Here is a 19,553-nt window from a genome sequence, read left to right on the forward strand (position 1 = left end):
TGTTGATTTGATTCTGATATTTTTGTGGCTCAAGAAAGGTGACGATCTTCTTCGGAAGAATTGGTACCCCAAGGTTGATATCTATTTCTCAAGCGAGTTGAAAGGTTTTGATGACTTTTTCGGCGAGCTGCGGAAGATGGAGCTCACTTTTGGTCTTCAGTCATATCTCCTTTTGGAGGAAAAAATTATCGAATCTTTTGAAGAAAAAAATTACCGAGTTGTGGATCATGTTTCAACCATCCAAAATCACCGGTATGTATGCCGGATGATACTGTTACTGTTAGTTTTAGAGTTACTGTTACTGTACAACACCCGACCACTACTACTGGATTTACGTTATGGGATTCTGGCTACTACGAAATTCTGGTTGGAAGCGATTCTGGTTACGAAGTTATGAACTGTTTGGAAGTCACCTTGTGTAATGTTTTTGTGTTCTGTTTTTTCGTGATGTAACCTCATGCTTATGTCCTGGTTTATTTATTAAAAAAAAACACCAATGTAGAAGCTCTCCGGAAACTCACTTTTGGCTGCCACTATTGCTGAAAAATTGAGTTTCCGGACCCAAATAACAAAGGTCCATACTTGCTCTAACTGACCCATATCCAAACCCGTTTCCGAACATTGATGAAAAGACCGAGTAAAACAGTCTCCCAAAACACAGTCTCCCAAAACACAGTCTCTCTCTTCTCTACACACAGAAGAAAAACTCAAAAACCCTCGACAAAATCCCCCTCTAGGGTTTCTGATTTCACCATCACAAACCAGCAATCATGTACAGAGCTTCAAGTTCTCGGCTCCGAGGAGCTCTCAAGGTAATCCTCAACCACAATCTTACTTCATTTAGGTCTACTCTCACATTGATCGATCTAGGTTCCTATTTCTTTTTGTTTTTTAATTGATTGATTGATTAAAAATGTAGGGTTACGGTCAGAATAGGTTCGCGACATCAGCTTCTGTAGCTTCAGCACCTTCTTCAGGAAGTTTCTTTAACTGGCTTACTGGAGAAAACTCTAAAACCCTACCTCCTCTTAATTTCCCTTTACCTGGAGTTATCAATCCATCTCCCTTACCTGATTATGTCAAACCATCTGTGACTAAGATGACAACGTTACCTAATGGTGTACGCATTGCATCGCAGGATTCTACGGTAATGTCGAATTTTACTTTTTAGGTTGAATTTTGTTTATTTTGGTTTTGTGTTGTGATGTTGAGTTCAGTGTGTGTGTTTGGGTTGTTTTCTTTGGTTATAGGGTCCTACTGCGTCGATTGGATTTTATGTTGATAGTGGTTCGATTTATGAGACACCGAGTACATGTGGGTGTACACATTTGTTAGAGAGTATGGCGTTTAAGAGTACTGCGAACAGGAGTCATTTGAGGGTTGTGAGAGAAGTGGAGGCAATTGGTGGACATGTGACTGCTTCGGCTTCTCGTGAGCAAATGGGTTATACTTATGATGCGTTGAAGACTTATGCACCTCAGATGGTGGAGTTGCTTGTGGATTCTGTGAGAAACCCTGTGTTCCTTGATTGGGATCTCAAGGAACAGGTATTTTGTTGTTTTGGTGGTGTCTTGTGGACTGATTAAATGATGTTGTGAGATTTTTGTAATTGATGTTTATGGAAGTTTTGTTTCTGTTACTGCAGTTCGATAAGGTGAAACAAGACATTCAGGAACTTAAAAATAATCCTCAGGGGTTACTTTTGGAAGCGCTTCATTCTACTGGATACACTGGTGCACTTGCGAATCCCCTTTTGGCTCCTGAAGATGCAGTAGATAGATTAAATGGAGATCTCTTGGAGAAATTTGCTGCTGTAAGTTCAAGATCCTTAACATTATGTCTTTTATTACTTTTATATACCCTATTATTTGTTTGAGTCTTGGGTTCATTCTAATTTTAGACTGTATATTGCACTGAGCATTTCAGGAAAATTACACAGCTCCTCGTATTGTACTTTCTGCGTATGGACTTGATCACGAGGAGCTCTTATCTATTGCGGAGCCACTTCTATCAGACCTTCCTGCGGTGCCTCATCCAATGAAGCCAAAATCTGTTTATATTGGAGGAGAGTTTCGTTGTCATGCTGAAACACCGGTGTGTAAATTGATATATCTTATTCATTTGGGCTCCATAGCAAGCAATTTATCAGTGATTCTTACCTTTTCTAATATATTTTCCTCCCTGTTTTGATTGCAGACCACAGATATAGCTTTTGCTTTTGAAATTCCCGGTGGCTGGCAAGCAGAAAAGGAGTGTATGCAATTGACTGTCCTTCAGGTCCTGAATTTTGATCTTGTCAATCCAGACTGCACTTTGCACCCTTTGATTTTTTTTGTTTTTAACGCCCATTTTTGAATCATTCCGTGGGTGCGAGATAAGTCAGCTTATCCAAAGTGCACTTAGAATTGTGTTATTTATTTTTCTTTCTTCACTGTTCCTGTTGTTCTTTGGATGTTCCTCTATCCCTTTCTTTATCTTCCCAATGTCAAGATAAAACTAACATGTCATCCTCTTGCAGTTTCTCATGGGAGGTGGTGGCTCTTTCTCGCAAGGGGGTCCAGGGAAAGGAATGTACTCACGATTATGTAAGTTATGTCTTACTTTTGTTCAATTTAATTGACACGAAGAGTAGACAATGAAAATTTATGTTCCTTTCTTCCTTTTCCCATGTTTTATGTATACTGATACTCTTTGACACTCTTACATGAGCAGATCGCCGTGTCCTAAATAAACATACAGAAACACAATCATTTACAGCATTCAACGCCATATACGATAGAAGTGGTCTTTTTGGCATTCATACTACAATTGTAAGTACATCTATATATGTTTTCTCTTCATATGATTTTCGTTGTTTGCTGTCATTGTGTCAAACTCTATGTTTATCTGTTTTCCCGTTGAATTTATTAATTATTAGATTGCTCCGAAAATTTGATCTATTAGTTGCATATTCACTACTTTGAAGTTTGAACTTTCATTTTATTGTCTATTAGTTTTAAGTTTACTTTGGAATGAAGAAGCAATCTATAATCTTGAGGTGATATTGGATGGAGTTGCAACTTGATCTTTACTGTAGAGTCATGGGTCCATGTTGATCATTAGGAACTAAACCAAATATAAACCATCCAAATTGATGAAGCTTTTCATCTGTCCGTCTTTTCGACCGCACTACCATCGTCCTTTACAACTTGTATCAGGTAATCAAGTACCTCATGAGTCATACCCCAGCGTAGTACGAATTATGCAGCAGTGTTTAAAAAAGCATTCTGGGGGCTTTTTGACGCCTCAGTTCCAAAACGCTTCATAACGTGCGCTATGAAATTAGGTTAATATTAGGAAATGGGCTTTAATCATAGCCCAGTAAAATAATAGGCCCTGTTTCTTATACTATACGATAAAAAAACCTGAACAGATCTCTTAAACTTCTATATTCTATAAGAAGAAAATGTTGCTTCTTCTCCTTATATTTTATCGCCCTATCTTCTTCTAGTATCTGCCCCTTCTTCTTCGGCATGGTGATGATGATGGTTACTTTGAGGAAGATTTGGATGATGCTGACATTCTTGCTATTTACTAGTTTAACTGTTCCCCTTGTTATGTTTCAGAACTTCTTTATTTCCCTTTGTTAGGTTTCAGAACTTCTTAATTTCCATTCACAACTTGGTTTCATACGGATTTTATGATTTTCTGCTAGGAAGTTTCATTTACATCTATAAGTATTTATTTCTTAATATTACAACATATTTTGCGGGGCAGCGCTTTACTAACGCTTTTTAATAGCGCTTTACGCTTTACTAAGTGAGCGCGTCGCTTTACGCTTTCGCTATTTTAAACACTGTTATGCAGCCATCTGATCCATTTTTTTATTGTTATTATTGTCAGAAGTAATCAAATAAAAGAGTTGGTTAATCTTCTATGTCAAATGCACTATTAAGGAGAGGTTAGAATAAGATATATACATGGATCAGAAATCTACTCAAAAGAGGATTTTGGTTTTTCTCTAGAAATACAAACTCACTAAGATAATCAACTCAATCTTTGCCCGGAGTCATATTTTTGTCAAGACTCTGTTCAAGATTGGCTTGTATGTGTTTCAATAAGAATGTCTTTATATTGACGCTGCTGTTTTTTGCTTTTCTTTTTTAACTTTCACATCTGCTGGCTTTACATAACCGGGGATTAGGTTAAGTCTTCAACTATTTTTCAGAGTTCAATCATATAAATAAATGTTATATACATTCCTGCGTTTTGTATTTAGTTAAACACATACTTTAGCAACTACATTTTGTTTGCATCTTTGTGATCATAGTATTCTTATGGGCAACAAGTATTGGTCAGTTGTCATATGTTGACTTGTATGCACCATACATAAATGTTATTATTACGTGAATGACCTTTTGGACTGATTTTTTCTTTTCTTTTCATGTATTAGGATTCCGAGTATGTTTTTCTAGCTGTGAATTTGTTAGTAAGAGAATTTCAGGATGTTGCCACACCAGGAGATGGTCTGCTCCACTCTTTATCTTTTTCAATAGTCTGGTTTCTTGGGTTAGATGTGTCAATCTTTGGAATAGTATTTGAAAGTTACTTCTTTCTTGGCAGTGAAAGAGTGCGAACTAAACAGAGCAAAGGAGGCAGCTAAATCTGCAGTCCTGATGAATATGGAATCAAGAGTAAGAATCCTTTTCTTATTTATTCTTATTTATAAGTACAACTCGCAACATTTATATAGTAGCATGCTTATACACATAAGTCTGCTATCCTTCTATTCACATTTTTGAATCTTGTAATTTCTCCAGACAGTTGCATCAGAAGATATAGGGCGACAGATATTGACCTATGGAGAGAGGTATGGACTGCTTTATTGACACTCTTGTGCATAGTTTTATCTTTGTTGTTCTGTCTTTTATTTCGTCTTTATGGCTAAGCTTCTACCCTGCTTAAAATGGGCGATCCATTTTCTTTAACATACTCACTAGAATTACCAGAAAACCTTGATTTACATTTGGGGAAAAGTACAATGTTTCATCAAAGTTTTATGTGGAGGAATTACTACTTGCAGGAAACCTGTTGAAGATTTCTTGAATGCAATAGACGCAGTTACCTTGGATGATATTGCTTCCATTGCCCAAAGGATTATTTCTTCTCCACTCACTATGGCAGCACATGGACAAGGTAAATCTACGAACCTTTGCCACAAATCTTACGCCTATTCACTTTCGACATTTAGTCTAGTCTATATTTATTGTAACTTTATTGATTCTCCTGTTTCATTGTTTTTTTCTGACAGTTTCAAAACTTGAGAGCTATGATACCATCTCAAGGCGCTTCAATTGATATGAAAAAGGGTACACACTGAGAGAAGGCACTCTAGTCTTGAGCCACAATGTTTTTCTATTTCCTCAATGTGTAGTCATAAAAAACAATCTTCTAAATCTTGATATATGTAGAAGGTAGTAAGACACTCAATTTCTTTGTATATCCAAAAATTCATCCAAATCTGTGACAATATCATAGAGGGTTCTGAGAAGTGAAAGTTGTAGTAGTAGTGTCTAAAATATAATGATGTACTGACAATGACAAGTAGTAAACTAAATTAAGAAGTAGAAGAGAAATAAACGGGCAACACTAGTCAACCAAAAAGAGAACAAAACAAAGTTACTTCAATCAGCAAGGGGGAGATCCTCTCCCTTCCTACCCTTATGGGCACTCCTAGATCTTTCCCTTGCCTCCTCCATTGCCTTGTCAAAGGGGGAACTTAGGCGCAGGTCCAGTTTTTTTTTTTCTTACCGCCAGGTCCAGAATTACTTTTCTCTACAGTCGCACCCAACATTATTTAAAATTATTAAAAACGTGCAGAGTTTCTCAATTACCCTTCAGCGGTTCTGGGAAGTTTTATTAACTCCCAAAAACGGTCAGAACCATTTCTTTTCTCTTCTTCTCATTTTTTCTTCATCCGTTCTTCTCATTTTTTCTTCATCCGTTTTTCTATTCCTATTCCTCCATAAACACTGTAACGGATGATTGATTATTGAAGTTGATCAAACCCTAAAAATCAATTTCAAACTCTAAAAAACCTTAACCCTAGAATTAAGTAGAACCAAAATGGATGAAACACCGACAAAAACACGTTTTCAGAAATCAAAAGAGAAGAAATTAGGTACTAAAACTAGTTTAATCGATCTTATTCTTGCATGCATTCGGTACATTTGATTTTATTTGATTTTCGATTTTAATTTTTGTTCTTGATGCTTCAGATGAAAAAGGAAAAATGAAGTCGAAGAAACAGAAAAAACCCGGTGAGATTTATCATTAGCTTCATCTGTTAGTGTTTGATTTTGTTTTTTTTGAATTTTTTTTTAATCTTAAATTTTGTTACAGTAATTGCCGATGATGAACCAGAAAAAAAGAGTAAACCTAAAAAGAAAACTGTTTCATCCTGAATACCCATAATTTTTTTTGAGTTATCACTTTATTCTTCTTCGATTTTAACATAATTTTCTCCTCAATGTGATTTTACCTACTGATGTTGAAGATGAACAAGAAGAAATTGATAGTGTCGAAACACTGAAGGAGATGCAAATCAAGGCAAAGAAAGCAAAGAAAACTGCACCAAAGGAAGTATTGGGTGATGATACAGATAATGAGGATGATAATACAAATGATGCCGAAGATGGTAAGATTTGCTTTGGATCTAATAAGCAATGTGTTGTCTATAAACAAGGTGCGTTGAATTCCTTCCTGTTCCTGTTCCTGTTATGCATCAGTTAATAAACTTCTCTTATCATTTAAATGCATAATAAATTAAGCAGGGTTGTGTTTTTAAATGCATAATAAGTTATGCACCTTAACAAATCAATGCATGACATATTATTCAGTTCCAATAATAAATGCATGACTAGTTATGCATTGTTTAGACTTGCTGCATCACAGGTTATGCATAAAAAAATGTTGTTATATTTGTTATGCATTCCTTTGTTGTTCTAAAATATTAAATGCATGACTAGTTATGCATTGTTTAGACTTGCTGCATCACAGGTTATGCATATAAAAAAATGTTGTTATATTTGTTATGCATTCATTTGTTGTTCTAAAATATTAAATGCATGACTAGTTATGCATTGTTTAGACTTGCTGCATCACATGTTATGCATATAAAAAATGTTGTTATATTTGTTATGCATTCCTTTGTTGTTCTGAAATAGCAGTTCTAAAATGCATTTTTTTTGTTCTTTTTTTTACGCAGTTAAACCTAAAACCAAATCTGCAGTTTAAGGAGGTACTTATAGAGCAGGTTTCCTTAGGGTAGGTCACTTGTTTAGTAAGATAAAAGACAGAGGTGGTTTGAATCCGTTGCAGGCTAACATGATGAATGTGTGTGTGTTTGGAAAGTTCTATAACTGGTTATATGCTGCAAACATGACATACTTGGATGGTAAGAGCAACAAGCTGATGGATGAAGTCTTTCTATCATATGACCATGAAGATTTGAATCAACATTCATTCAAGTTGTCTGAAAACAAGTCCATAGCATCAACGTCTAGTGAGCTTGATGTTACATTTTTGATTCCAAGAATTGAAGGAGACATAAGAAATGATATTCTGACTTCGAAGGCAGAGATAGAGCTGACTCAGTCACATCCCCTCGTCAAGCAATTCCATTCAAAACAAAGCCAGGATTTATCAGCAAAGATCCCAAAGCACGGGTAACAAAAGTGTGGATAGATGATATTGAAAGGCTGGTGTTGGAAAAACTTGATAAGAAAGGTCATGAAGAGGAAGTTGTCTGCCTTATCTGCCTTTACATGCTAGTCGTCTTGTTCTTTTTTCGTTCAAGTGGAGACAATTTAGATGTCTCGTATGTTGGTTTGGTTAAGGATTTGGAACCATGGACTCTGTCTCTTTTCCTGATCTTATTCATGAACACCTGATGGAGAGCATCAAGACTGTCAAAAGAAACAATATTCATATCAGGAATTGCAGTAGTTGCACTATATATTCTCTTGTGAGTTAGTTTTTTTTTACTTTCATAACATCTGTCAATAAATATTACTTTCTTGGATACATAATATCTTATTAGTTATTATTTTTTGCAGCTTTGGTTGGCTGAGCATTCTAACATAGATGAGATATCATCAGACATCGTCAAGGTCATTTCCAATGCTACACCGACAGCTGCGAAGTGGGACTTGGCAGCAATGAAGAAAGCAATGCTCAAGAAGAATATTACGTTCTTAAAGGTACCTGTTTGTGAACATTTCATGATTTATAATTGACCTTCATGCATCTATGATTGTATCTCTAAATTCCTTAAAAATGAATGCATAATAAGTTACGTTAGCAAAAAATGATAACTGCATAATAAGTTATGCACCTTAATAAATCAATGCATAACATGTTATGCAGCCCAATATATGAATGCATGACCGGTTATGCATTTTCAATATTGAAAAGGAGTTAAGCAGGGTTGTGTTTTTAAATGCATAACAAGTTATGCACCTTAACAAAAATCAATGCATGACATATTATTCAGTTCCAATATTAAATGCATGACTAGTTATGCATTGTTTAGATTAGCTGCATCACAGGTTATGCATATAAAAAATGTTGTTATATTTTTTATGCATTCCTTTGATGAGTGTCATTAATCATGTTGCAGTATAATGAGAAATTTAGAAATGAGTACAGTGCAATGGAGATGGAATTCTGTGAACCAAGAAAACCAAGAAAAAGGAAAGAGATATATGATCTCGTCGCAATGAATCTTGAAGAGAACAGGGACAAGTATGAAGAAGCATTTCTGGATGAGATTAAGATCATTGAACAAGAAACGTGTCCCCCCGATTGTGCTGAAGAAAGGTTGCAGATCATTGAAGCAAAGCTGAAAGACATGAAGCAGACTCAGGAGAGGAATAGACAGAGTGGAGTAGACTTCAAAGAAAAGTTGTATGATTACGTGAAGGAATTGCTCGTTGATTGTGGCAACATAGAAGTGCAGGAGGAGTCGTCAGGTGGACCTAGTGTCAATGTATCATCAGCTGAGCCAAGCGACCCACTGAGCCAAAACTTTCCAAGGAATGAGACTCTTGTTGAACTGGTATCTTCAACTGAACCACCTATACAAGAATCAGTTCCAGAAGTTAGCAGACTCGATAGCCAAGACCAAACGGCTAGTCAAGGATCCAGTCTTCACCTTTCAAGTTCATGGACATGGAAAAAGCTGTTAATCTCTCCAGTGATGACAAAGAAACAAAAACTCAAGTAGAATTGGAGACAACACCAAATATAGCAACAACACAAGAAAGACTTGAAGCACAGGAAAGAGACTTTTTGGCCGGTGGTGATGATGACATTCTTCCAGAAACTCAGAAGAAAGCAGAAGAATAAGTGGTTCCCACATTTAATCTTCATTTATCACAACCTGTTGCTGCAATTAAAGATGATGCTGGTGGACCACAAGAGCAAGCTGAAAATATGCAACAACCCGCTGTTGAGATACCACAACATCAAACTGAAGAACCACAACAACCAGAAGAGCCAGTGGCTGAAAAGCCACAACAAGTAGCTGTTGAGATGGTTGTTGATGCAGAGAAGGAGATGGTGGTTGAGAATCCTTTAACTCCTGGTGCCACACAAGATGCTGAAAAAGAAAAAGGCTATAATGAAGATGCTGAGATGGAGACCATTTCAAAAAACCTGGTACCTAAAATATAACATCTTTTATTATGGTATTTTTATTAATGTCAAATCAACTATGTACTACTTATTATTTTTAATCAACTATAAACTGTTTACTATATTGTTGTTTTGTTGTTTAATTAACTATTTACTTAATTTCATAATAAACTGTTTATATCTAACACATTTTGGTTACATGAATCTCTAGGAAGAAGACGTAGGAGGGGAGTTTGTACCAAGAACAAATTTTTGAAGAGGTCACCATTGAAGAAAAAGTCAGTATTGAAGCGAAAAGCAAACAAGGCAGAAGAGGATGGGAAGCAACCGGAAGCAAGGTAAGAAGAATCAAGGAAAGGACAACATGGAATCAAAGGACAACCAGTGTACTACTCAAAGATTGTGAGCTAGGGAAGCAGAAGAAGCAAAAAGACAAGCCTGATGAGAATAAAGTTGAAGAAGAAAATCCCCGTACGTCTGCTGGCTTGCCGTTCAGAAAATTACCTCCGCTGGAAACAATGGAATGCTTTCAAGATTACAAGGATACAATAGAACCAGCCATGATGGAAGTACTGGAGACATACTTTGAGAATGCCAACAGCCTGTAAGTACATCAAAATTACCTTTATGCTTGTTTGCATAATATGTCATGCAGCTCCCAATGTTTAATGCATGGTTAGTTATGCATTGTTTAAAATATCTACATCACATGTTATGCACTCCAATGTTTAATGCATGTTCAGTTATGCAAAAAATGTTGTTATATTTATTATGCTTGTTTAAGAAATCAATGCATTACAGGTTATGCTTCTTATGAAATAAAATAACAAGTTATGCTTAAAAAAAACCCATGCATAACACAACCCTCTAGTTTATGGTTCTGCCGCATGTCACTTGAATAAAACATCTCACCAATTATGTCTTATCATCTACAAAATTCGGCTTGGAGTATCAGAGAAGGAGAAGACCGTACTTGTGGGATATTCGGATTCACGGAGATATAATAAGGCAGCTAATGAACAACGAATACTTAGAAGACCAAGTAGTACGCTACTACAGTTATAGGTTGTTCAGGAAGCGGGAAAATGAAAAGATGGCTGATAGTGTTGAACATAGGTATGCGGAGTCTGCATTCATGACGCAGATGCTTGGGTAAGTCAAGAAAATAAAATCATTTTGCTACATAACAAGTCATTCCTGCATATTATCTTATGCCCATATAATTACTTCAGCATAAAATGTTATGCAACTAGATTGAACTGCATAACAAGTTATTCAGCATTGTTTTCTACACCTGTTGTGCACCCTTTCAATTGCATCCACTAACTTTTTTTTCCTAAAAAATATTTCTTTTGCAGTTCTTTGTTAAAACAAAGGAAAAGATGGGATTGCCAAATTTGTTGGAAATTCATCTTGAATCTCCCTATTGAAGTTGAGAGAATGTTCATTCCAATGAACTATATGACAAAGGAAAACCCTGCTGGTACACATTGGACATTGTTAGAGTATGACTTTTCATAGGGTGAGTGGAACTACTATAACAGTGTTGAAGGCTATAAATCTAACTGCAAGAAACAAGCTCTCATAATGGCAAAGGCTTGTATGCCGTATTTGATCCAAAGATATGATGAACTGAATCTATCACCACAAATCGTGGATATAAAGCGGGAACCGCTTGTATACAAGGATATTTTTACCAAGATTGTTCCTGAACAAGGTCACCCCGACTGCCTCATATTTGTATGCTATTATATGAAGATGAGCATGAAGTCTCAAGTCAGGGACAAATGGCTGAAGTTGGGAAAGGAAGATGCAGTAGAAAAAGCCAACAAGAAAAAGTAAGTCTGGTATTGAAAATGCTGACGGATCTTAGAAACAGTTGGGCGATAGATGCCAATGAAGACATCTGGGATGATGTTGCGCGTCAATGTGATGAAGCTGACGTCAAATGTGAAGCTGTGCATAATAGAAAGGCTCAAACATAACTTTGTTTTAACAACCTGTGTGTTGTTGGTAGGTTGAGAAATTTAACTTGGGAGTGAAACTAATGGGAAAGTAGTTAGTGTGAAGCTTAACTTCAGTCATAGTTATGTGTAATGTGTTGGTATGAAAACTTAACTTTAGTCAGTAGTTCTTGTCAGAACAACTTATGTTATCTTGTCGATGTTTATATTATATTTATTATATATCAATGCTGGTTTCAGTGCTTCTATTTGCTGCAATCTTATTTCATTTAACTGTACTATGATATAAATCTTACAAGGAAAATGAAGGAACAACAGGTTACATATAAACATCTAAATAACAAGTTATGCAACAAAATAAACCTGAATAACATGTTATTCCTAATAAAATAAATGTGCATGACTTGTTATGCAGACGCATGACTTGTTATGCATGCAGATGCATGAAGGAACCACATTTGCATGAGTCGTTATGACGCCATCTTTAAAAGAATAAATGCATAACAGATCGTGCATCGTCGAAAAACAATGCATAAGAGATTATGCATCTTCAAAACAATAACGCATAATACGTTATGCATCATAAAAACTAATGCATAACAAGTTATGCATCATCAAAAACTAAAGCATAATCCATTATGCATTTAAGAATAAAAATGAAAACATTATCTGATAGAAGCAGAAAAACACACAGTGAAAAAAAAGTATTTTTCATAAAACCAATACAAAAAAGAAACTAAGTAAAGAAAAAGTACTTGTTCATAAAAACTAATACAAAAACTAATGAAAGAAAAATGAATAAGGTTCAAACATAAAAGTAATAGTCTGAAGAAACAAACAAGATAATTGCTCTTCTTTAACTTCCCTTAGGCTGCTTCGGCGGCTTCAGAGGCTTCTTGTAACAGGTAGGATACGTACATGTTTGCTTGTTATGATGACCAATCTCAAAAAAATTACCACAGCGAATAGCTCTCCTGGGAGGCTTCTCATATCTGCTCAAATGCCTATTAGCTTGTGGTCTCCCTGGCGGCCTCCTAACATCAGGTACATCGATAATATCATTACCTTCATAAACTTCAGGCCTGTTATAGTTCGGAATAGGATGAATTGCATGACTGTAGACATTATTGAAGTATGAAGTAGTGAAATAAGGTTCAACAAAATCATATGGATTAGAACCAGACATTGTTATCGATGCGAAAGCATGCACACATGGAAACCCATAGACGCGCCACCTCTGACAGGTACATGTCCTTGCCTCAAGGTTAACACTATGAGAACTGTCCCCTCCTTCCTCTTCATAAACATGAGTATCGGACTGTATAACCAGCCAGGTTAAACCCCCATCAATAAGAGCCTTCATCTTATTTTCATTCTTCGGTGTGAGAATTGTTATGAAACTATTACCCGTATTCCGCCTTTCTGACATCATACTCATCACATCCTTCCTTATCTGATCCAGAAGAGCATTTGCAGGGAGCTTCTTGTGTACCTTCATCCAACTATTGAAGGATTCAGCAAGAGTAGAAGATGTCCTACCATACCTACAACCCTGGAAAAAGGCATTTGACCACTTCTCTGAGGGATATCTTCAATATAGTCGGCAACCCAACCACAACCAAGACCCCTAATAGTAGCGATGGCAGTTTGGAAACCTTCGCGACTAAGAGCATAAGCACAGCTTGAAATGAATCAATAACTGCACCATACCTTTCGTCAGATGCATTAATAGGTAAGTTCATCTTAAGATGATAATAGCAGAAACTATGGAAGGCTCCAGGAAAGTAAAATGGAATCGCTCTCTTTAATCCTTCTGCACGATCAGATAAAAATGTGATTGGCCTTTAATCATGATCAAGAACATTACTCAAATTCCTCATGAACCATTCCCAGTTATCATTATCTTCACCAGGTACCAGGGCCATGGCTAGTGGGAAGAAGCCTGCACAGAAAAAAAATATAAAATCAAGCCAGCGTCTACATGAAGTATGTGCAGCTAAAAAAATGCATAATGGCTCATGCATCTAAACTAAATAATTCATAAGACATTATGCATCTAAAACAGAAAATGATGCATAACCAGAAAAGTGAAAACAAATAATGCATAATGTCTTATGCATCTAAACTAAATGATGCATAATACATTATGCATGTGCATAAAAAGGATGCATAAAATCAATAAGTGAAAACCATAATGCATAAGACATTATGCACCTAAAACAAAAAATGTATAATGTCTTATGCATCTAAAACAGAAATGATGCATAACCAGAAAAGTGAAAACAAATAATGCATAATGTCTTATGCATCTAAACTAAATGATGCATAAGACATTATGCATGTGCATAAAAAAGGATGCATAAAATCAATAAGTGAAAACCATAATGCATAAGACATTATGCACCTAAAACAAAAAATGTATAATGTCTTATGCATCAAAAACAGAAATGATGCATAACCAGAAAAGTGAAAACAATAATGCATAAGACATTATGAAGCAAAAATAAATAATGCATGAGACATTGTGCACATATATATAAAGGATGCATTATCAGAAAAATTACCATTTTCAGCATTGATAGCGGTTGCAGCCATGAGGCATCCTCTATATGTCCCTGTAAGAAAGGTAGCATCGACATAAACCATGGGGCGAAGGTAACGGTAACCATGGATGCATGCCTCGAAAGCAATAAAAAGACGCACAAACTTATTTGAAGGTGCCTCATCTTCTAATTCAGCTGAACTATCCTCGTTCACTTCAGGTTCATCCGTTTGAACTTGAAAATCAATCCAACTCCCAGGATTTGTGCTGCGAATGGAATCTACATACCATGAGAGATGCGAATACGACATGGATTCATCACCAAATATATCCTCATACACTTTCTCTCTTCCGTTGTAAGCTTGGTAGTATTTCACATTGATCCCGTAGCTAGTTTTGAAAAACTTTGCCAAATCAGATGCTTTGAAACTCGGATCACTTCGGATTTCATCCTTGATCAGACTAGAAACAAATTTACTGCTGAGCCTGTGGAAAAGCCTTTCAGTTCCAACACCACAGGTATGACTGCTCTCATATTTCTTAACCTTAAGCATCCTGTTTTCAACATCAACAGCACAAACCTTATACTCCCAAGGGCAATTTTCTTTTCAGCATTTTGCATAGAACCTGCTAGGTTCATTCTTCTTATATACAAGAACACGCCCAGCTTTTAACTCGTATTTCTTCACTATGATACGTACCTCTACCACACCTCCAAAAAACACTTTACCAAATTCACCAAGTAATTTATCCCAACCTTCAGTCCTAAGAACCTTGTTAACAGGCACGGAACCATCTTCAAGGAAATTCACCATAGCTTGTTCGGGTTCAGGTTCTATTACACGACTACTTGAAGCTCTACTACGACTTCTGGAAGAATTACAGCCAACTTCGACAAGTAAATCAAAGCTCTTCTGACCTTTACAGTGGCAACGAGATACAAAACATTGAAGCAGAATATCAGAATCAACTCGCACAAACTTGCTTCCATCATTAAAAGATCAAATCAACAACAACAAACAATCTTCATTAACCATAATCAGATGAGAAATCAACAGGATATCAAAATCAATAACAGATAACAGATCAAAAATAAGAATGGAAAAACAAATCAAATAAAAAATCCAACAAAACAGAAGCAAAACCTAGTAAATTGGTATGTCAACATTGGAACATGAAATGGAAACAAAAAAATTTAATCGAAAAGATCTACATTGATGTTAACAAATTCAAAACCTAGAAAATAAACAAAAATTCAAAAGCAAGCTTAAAAGATCTAAAAAACGATTCGAAAAACTAAATTAAGCTTCGGAAACCTAAAATAATAGATCCTAATCTTACAGAAACTAAAACATAGAATCGAATCAAGATTAAACAAAAATCAGAATCAAGATTGGAATAAAGACGAACGAACCTGAAGCTTTGCTGAGTAAACTGAATCTCTCTCGGTAATCAAGGACAAGTGAGGCTAAAGCTTGCTGAGTAAATTGAATCAATCTCTCGAAAATAAACAGGATATACTGAAACTAAAAGTGAGGCTAAACTGGGAAATAAAAAAGAAACTAAACGAATTTTGAAAACTCTGGGCCTGCAAATAATTTGTTGGCTGCTTTTGGGTGCGCCCGTGAGATTTTGTGAGGGTGGGATTTATAGTAGGAAAATGTGTAAGAATGGGTCTCCCTGTAGTTTTCACTTGTCAAAGCCCTTTTCATCAACTAGGAGGTTTATGTCAAAGCCCTTTTCCTTTGGACCCTTATGAGTAAGGTCCAAAGGAAACCCATACCTATCCTGCAAGACAAACGCATCCTCTCCACTTATTACCTTCCCCTGTACTTCGTTAGCGATCTTCTTAAACATCTCAATACCCTTTAATAATGACTTTCCAAACCTTGTTTCCTCATCTTTGATGGTCTTTCGAATATTTTCTTCCTGCTGCTTCAGCTCTGGATAGACATTCCCCATTAATTCCACCACGACTCCTACAAGTCCACTAAAGAAACCTTCTTTACATTTAAGGATTTCACGTCCATAGCGCACTCCTCGTCTAAGAATACGACGTAGCACATATTCACGACCCATCTTGTCTGGACTAGATCCATCAGCAATCGCAAAACATAGAGTTCTAATATGATCTGCCACAACCCTATAGGCCATGTCTATGTTGCCTTCATCATCTTCTCCAACTCTTCCAGAATAGGGTCGAACTCCAGTGGTCTGTTGGATTGCATCAAAAATAGGCATGAAGAGATCTGTGTCGTAGTTGCTGTTTTTGTTCTGGAGAATTGAAGTCAAGCGTTCAAAACCCATCCCAGTGTCGACATGCTCCATAGGAAGAGGTGTCAGAGATTTATAACTTTCCCTGTTGAACTGAATAAATACAAGATTCCATATCTCAATGCATGTTGGATCATCATTATTGACTAAAGAAGAAGCATCTCTGTTACCAATTCTATCAAAATGGATTTCGGTGCAAGGTCCACAAGGACCAGTATCCCCCATCTCCCAGAAGTTATCCTTGCACCCGAAAGGCAAAACACGATTAGGTGGCAAAAATTTCAGCCACTTGCTTCATCATCAGCTTTGAGTTTTTCGTCACCACCGAAATATGTAGCATATATTCTGTCAGATGGTAGTTTATATACCCGAGTGAGGAGCTCCCATGCCCATGTAATGGCTTCAACTTTGAAGTAATCTCCGAAGGACCAGTTACCGAGCATCTCAAAGAATGTATTGTTGGATATTTTCAATAACATAGAAAATAAAACGTTTTCGTTTTTGGTTTGCCGCTACGACGGGGGAGTGTCCTGTGTTGAATAAACACAATGAATGTTAGTTGGGGATGAAGAGACACCTTTAATAGGTGTGATGGTTCATAAAAGACACAACCATTCTCAATAGACACCTTTTGTGTCTTTTGAAAGTGAAGAGGCATATCCAATAGACATGAGTTCCCTATAAGTAGTGATGGTTTGTTTTCATTCATACAATGGAAAAACATATCTAAAACATCTGATTTTTTTTCTCTCTAAGCATCATCAGAATCTAAATACTGTGTGTTCTTGGTTGGGTCAAGGGAAGTACAACTCTTGAATCCAATTACGTTGTTAGGGCTTCATTGTATCCTGAAAGCAATATTTCGCTGACCGGTTATACTCGCCAATTATTTGGGAATGGTCGAAATAATTAGTTTTATCTCCCTCTATTTTTCAAAAATGAGAAAAACATAAAGTAAAAAAAAAAATTAAAAAAGTAGCGAAGAAAATCACTATAAGTAGCGAAGATGTTCTCCCATTCCAACACATCAAAAACAATCAGTTTTCTTCTTCTCTAAAAAGCATCATCAGAACCTTATACAGTGTGATTCTTGGTCGGGTCAAGGAAGTACAATCCTTGAATTCGATTACGGTGTTAGGGCTTCATTGAATCCTGAAGACATAATTCGAGAGACCGTTTGTACTCGCCAAATTTATTGGAAAAGGTCGAATTATTGTCTAAAAGAATCGAAAGAGCCTTGAAGTCAGGGGTACACTATTTTCTGTTTCTGTTTTCATCCTCTTGTTTAACCCAAAATTTCCAACATGTGTGATGGCAAGTATCTTTGCCAACATCATCCAGATCGTTATGTTTCCCACCTGCATGAATACACTTTTGAGAATTGCAAGCACGCTTCAGATTACTCAATGTACTGTCAAGATCCGAAGATCCTAGGAAAATCGGGTTGAACTGGTTCATGCCGGCGTTAACAAACAAAAGACTGGGATCATCCTCGGGAACAACACGACTCGATGGCCAGATTTTGTGATTTTTTTCTTCAAAGAAATCGATAAAAGTTTGTCTGACTTTCTCAGCAGGCCAAACACTGATTATGTGCCAGTGCACACCTTAATGTTAAAGAGGAACGGGTGGTAGACAGAAAATTGGCAGAAGACATTATGGTCGTTATAGCGCAGGTTATGATGCTGCTGGCCTAGAAAAACATGACACCTACAACGTTCCTACTGGATATAAAATTGCATTTGACGATGATGGTTAAGCTGATGGCAAAACACGAAAAAAAAAACGAGTATTGGATTTTGGAGTTTGGACCCTGTGCTTGTTTACTGCAAATGTTTGAAAGCTTCAGTTGAGAAATGTCTAGGTTTAGGAACTTGTTGATGAGGAAGACCTCTCATCACCGCTTCAACATATTGCTTGTAATCTTAGAACTGAACGCACTCTATTATAGCGTTCATAATGGCAACTGCAAGATGAAACTTACCTTATATAAAGACAACTCTCTTGATTGATGTTTAGAAAATCTCTCAAAACTAAACACAAGCTCTAATCTTGCTCATATGATCAACCACAACTTTGGTGATCATATATATATAGAACTATGAATTCCTTTTCCTAGTCCTATTACCTTATCACATGTCTTTCCTTTTCTTAGAACTAGATGACTTCTAATTCCCTTAGGATTACATCAATTTCCTAATCTTGTCCTAACCAGCTTGTTAGTGACTTCTATATTGAAGTTTAACCAACATTCTCCCCGTTAAGCTTCAACCTTACCCGTGACATATCTTGTACTCCAATCAATTGTCTCATTTCTTCAAAATTGATCCGAGCTAATGCCTTTGTCAATATATCTGCTTTCTGCTCAGTTCCTGGTATGTGTTCAACGTTGATGATCTCCTTCTCGATACATTCTCGTATGAAATGATACCTTCTGTGAATGTGTTTCGTCTTCCCATGAAACACTGGATTTTTAGTGAGTGCAATTGCAGACTTATTATCAATCTTGATGAGAACTTTTCCAGGTTCTCTTCCTTTAATTTCACCCAACAGTTCTTGAAGCCATATTGATTGTTTAGCTGCTTCTGTTGCATCCATAAACTCAGCTTCACAGGATGAGAGGGCTACAATGTCTTGCTTCTGTGAATACCATGTAATAGGTGCTTCACCTAGATAAAATATATGACCAGTTGTACCTTTTCCATCATCTTGGTCAATATTATGACTGCTGTCACTATACCCAACAATTCCTTTTGATCCTCCTGGACCATACTTCAATCCACAGCTGATTGTTCCTCTTAGATATCTCAATATCTGCTTTATTACATCACCATGAGACTTGCGTGGACTTTGCATATAACGGCTTGCTAATTTAGACGGTCAATTTTAGTCTTCGACCCTAACGAATCAACGACATGTTCTACGACCCAGACCCTAATTTGCCAATAAACATAAGACTCTTTTATAAAATATCTCTACTTTATTCTTTTCATTAGGCACATACCTACATTGCCCGGAATTATTCAAAGGAAAAATATTTTTTATGTCTAAAAGCAAGTTACGAATCCTCCGCTCAGTATTGAGGCTATCCTTGTTAA

General features: G+C 36.5%; 1 protein-coding gene and 1 pseudogene across 1 annotated transcript; one reads left to right on the forward strand and one right to left on the reverse strand.

Moving 5' to 3' along the window:
• The first annotated feature begins 669 nt into the window (after window positions 1-669).
• On the forward strand, window positions 670-5,619 carry LOC113319085 (mitochondrial-processing peptidase subunit alpha-like). The gene is made up of 13 exons (XM_026567375.1): window positions 670-812; window positions 920-1,147; window positions 1,251-1,547; window positions 1,646-1,813; window positions 1,927-2,094; window positions 2,197-2,277; window positions 2,519-2,585; window positions 2,713-2,810; window positions 4,433-4,505; window positions 4,603-4,673; window positions 4,800-4,849; window positions 5,063-5,175; window positions 5,291-5,619. The coding sequence occupies exons 1-13, from the start codon at window positions 771-773 to the stop codon at window positions 5,335-5,337; spliced, it is 1,503 nt and encodes a 500-aa protein (XP_026423160.1). The 5' UTR covers window positions 670-770; the 3' UTR covers window positions 5,338-5,619.
• Window positions 5,620-5,663: 44 nt separating this feature from the next.
• On the reverse strand, window positions 5,664-18,353 carry LOC113316409 (annotated as a pseudogene).
• Window positions 18,354-19,553: the final 1,200 nt, after the last annotated feature.

The sequence above is a fragment of the Papaver somniferum genome, chromosome 10, assembly GCF_003573695.1.
Source record: "Papaver somniferum cultivar HN1 chromosome 10, ASM357369v1, whole genome shotgun sequence".
In the NCBI taxonomy this organism is placed as follows: Eukaryota; Viridiplantae; Streptophyta; class Magnoliopsida; order Ranunculales; family Papaveraceae; genus Papaver; species Papaver somniferum.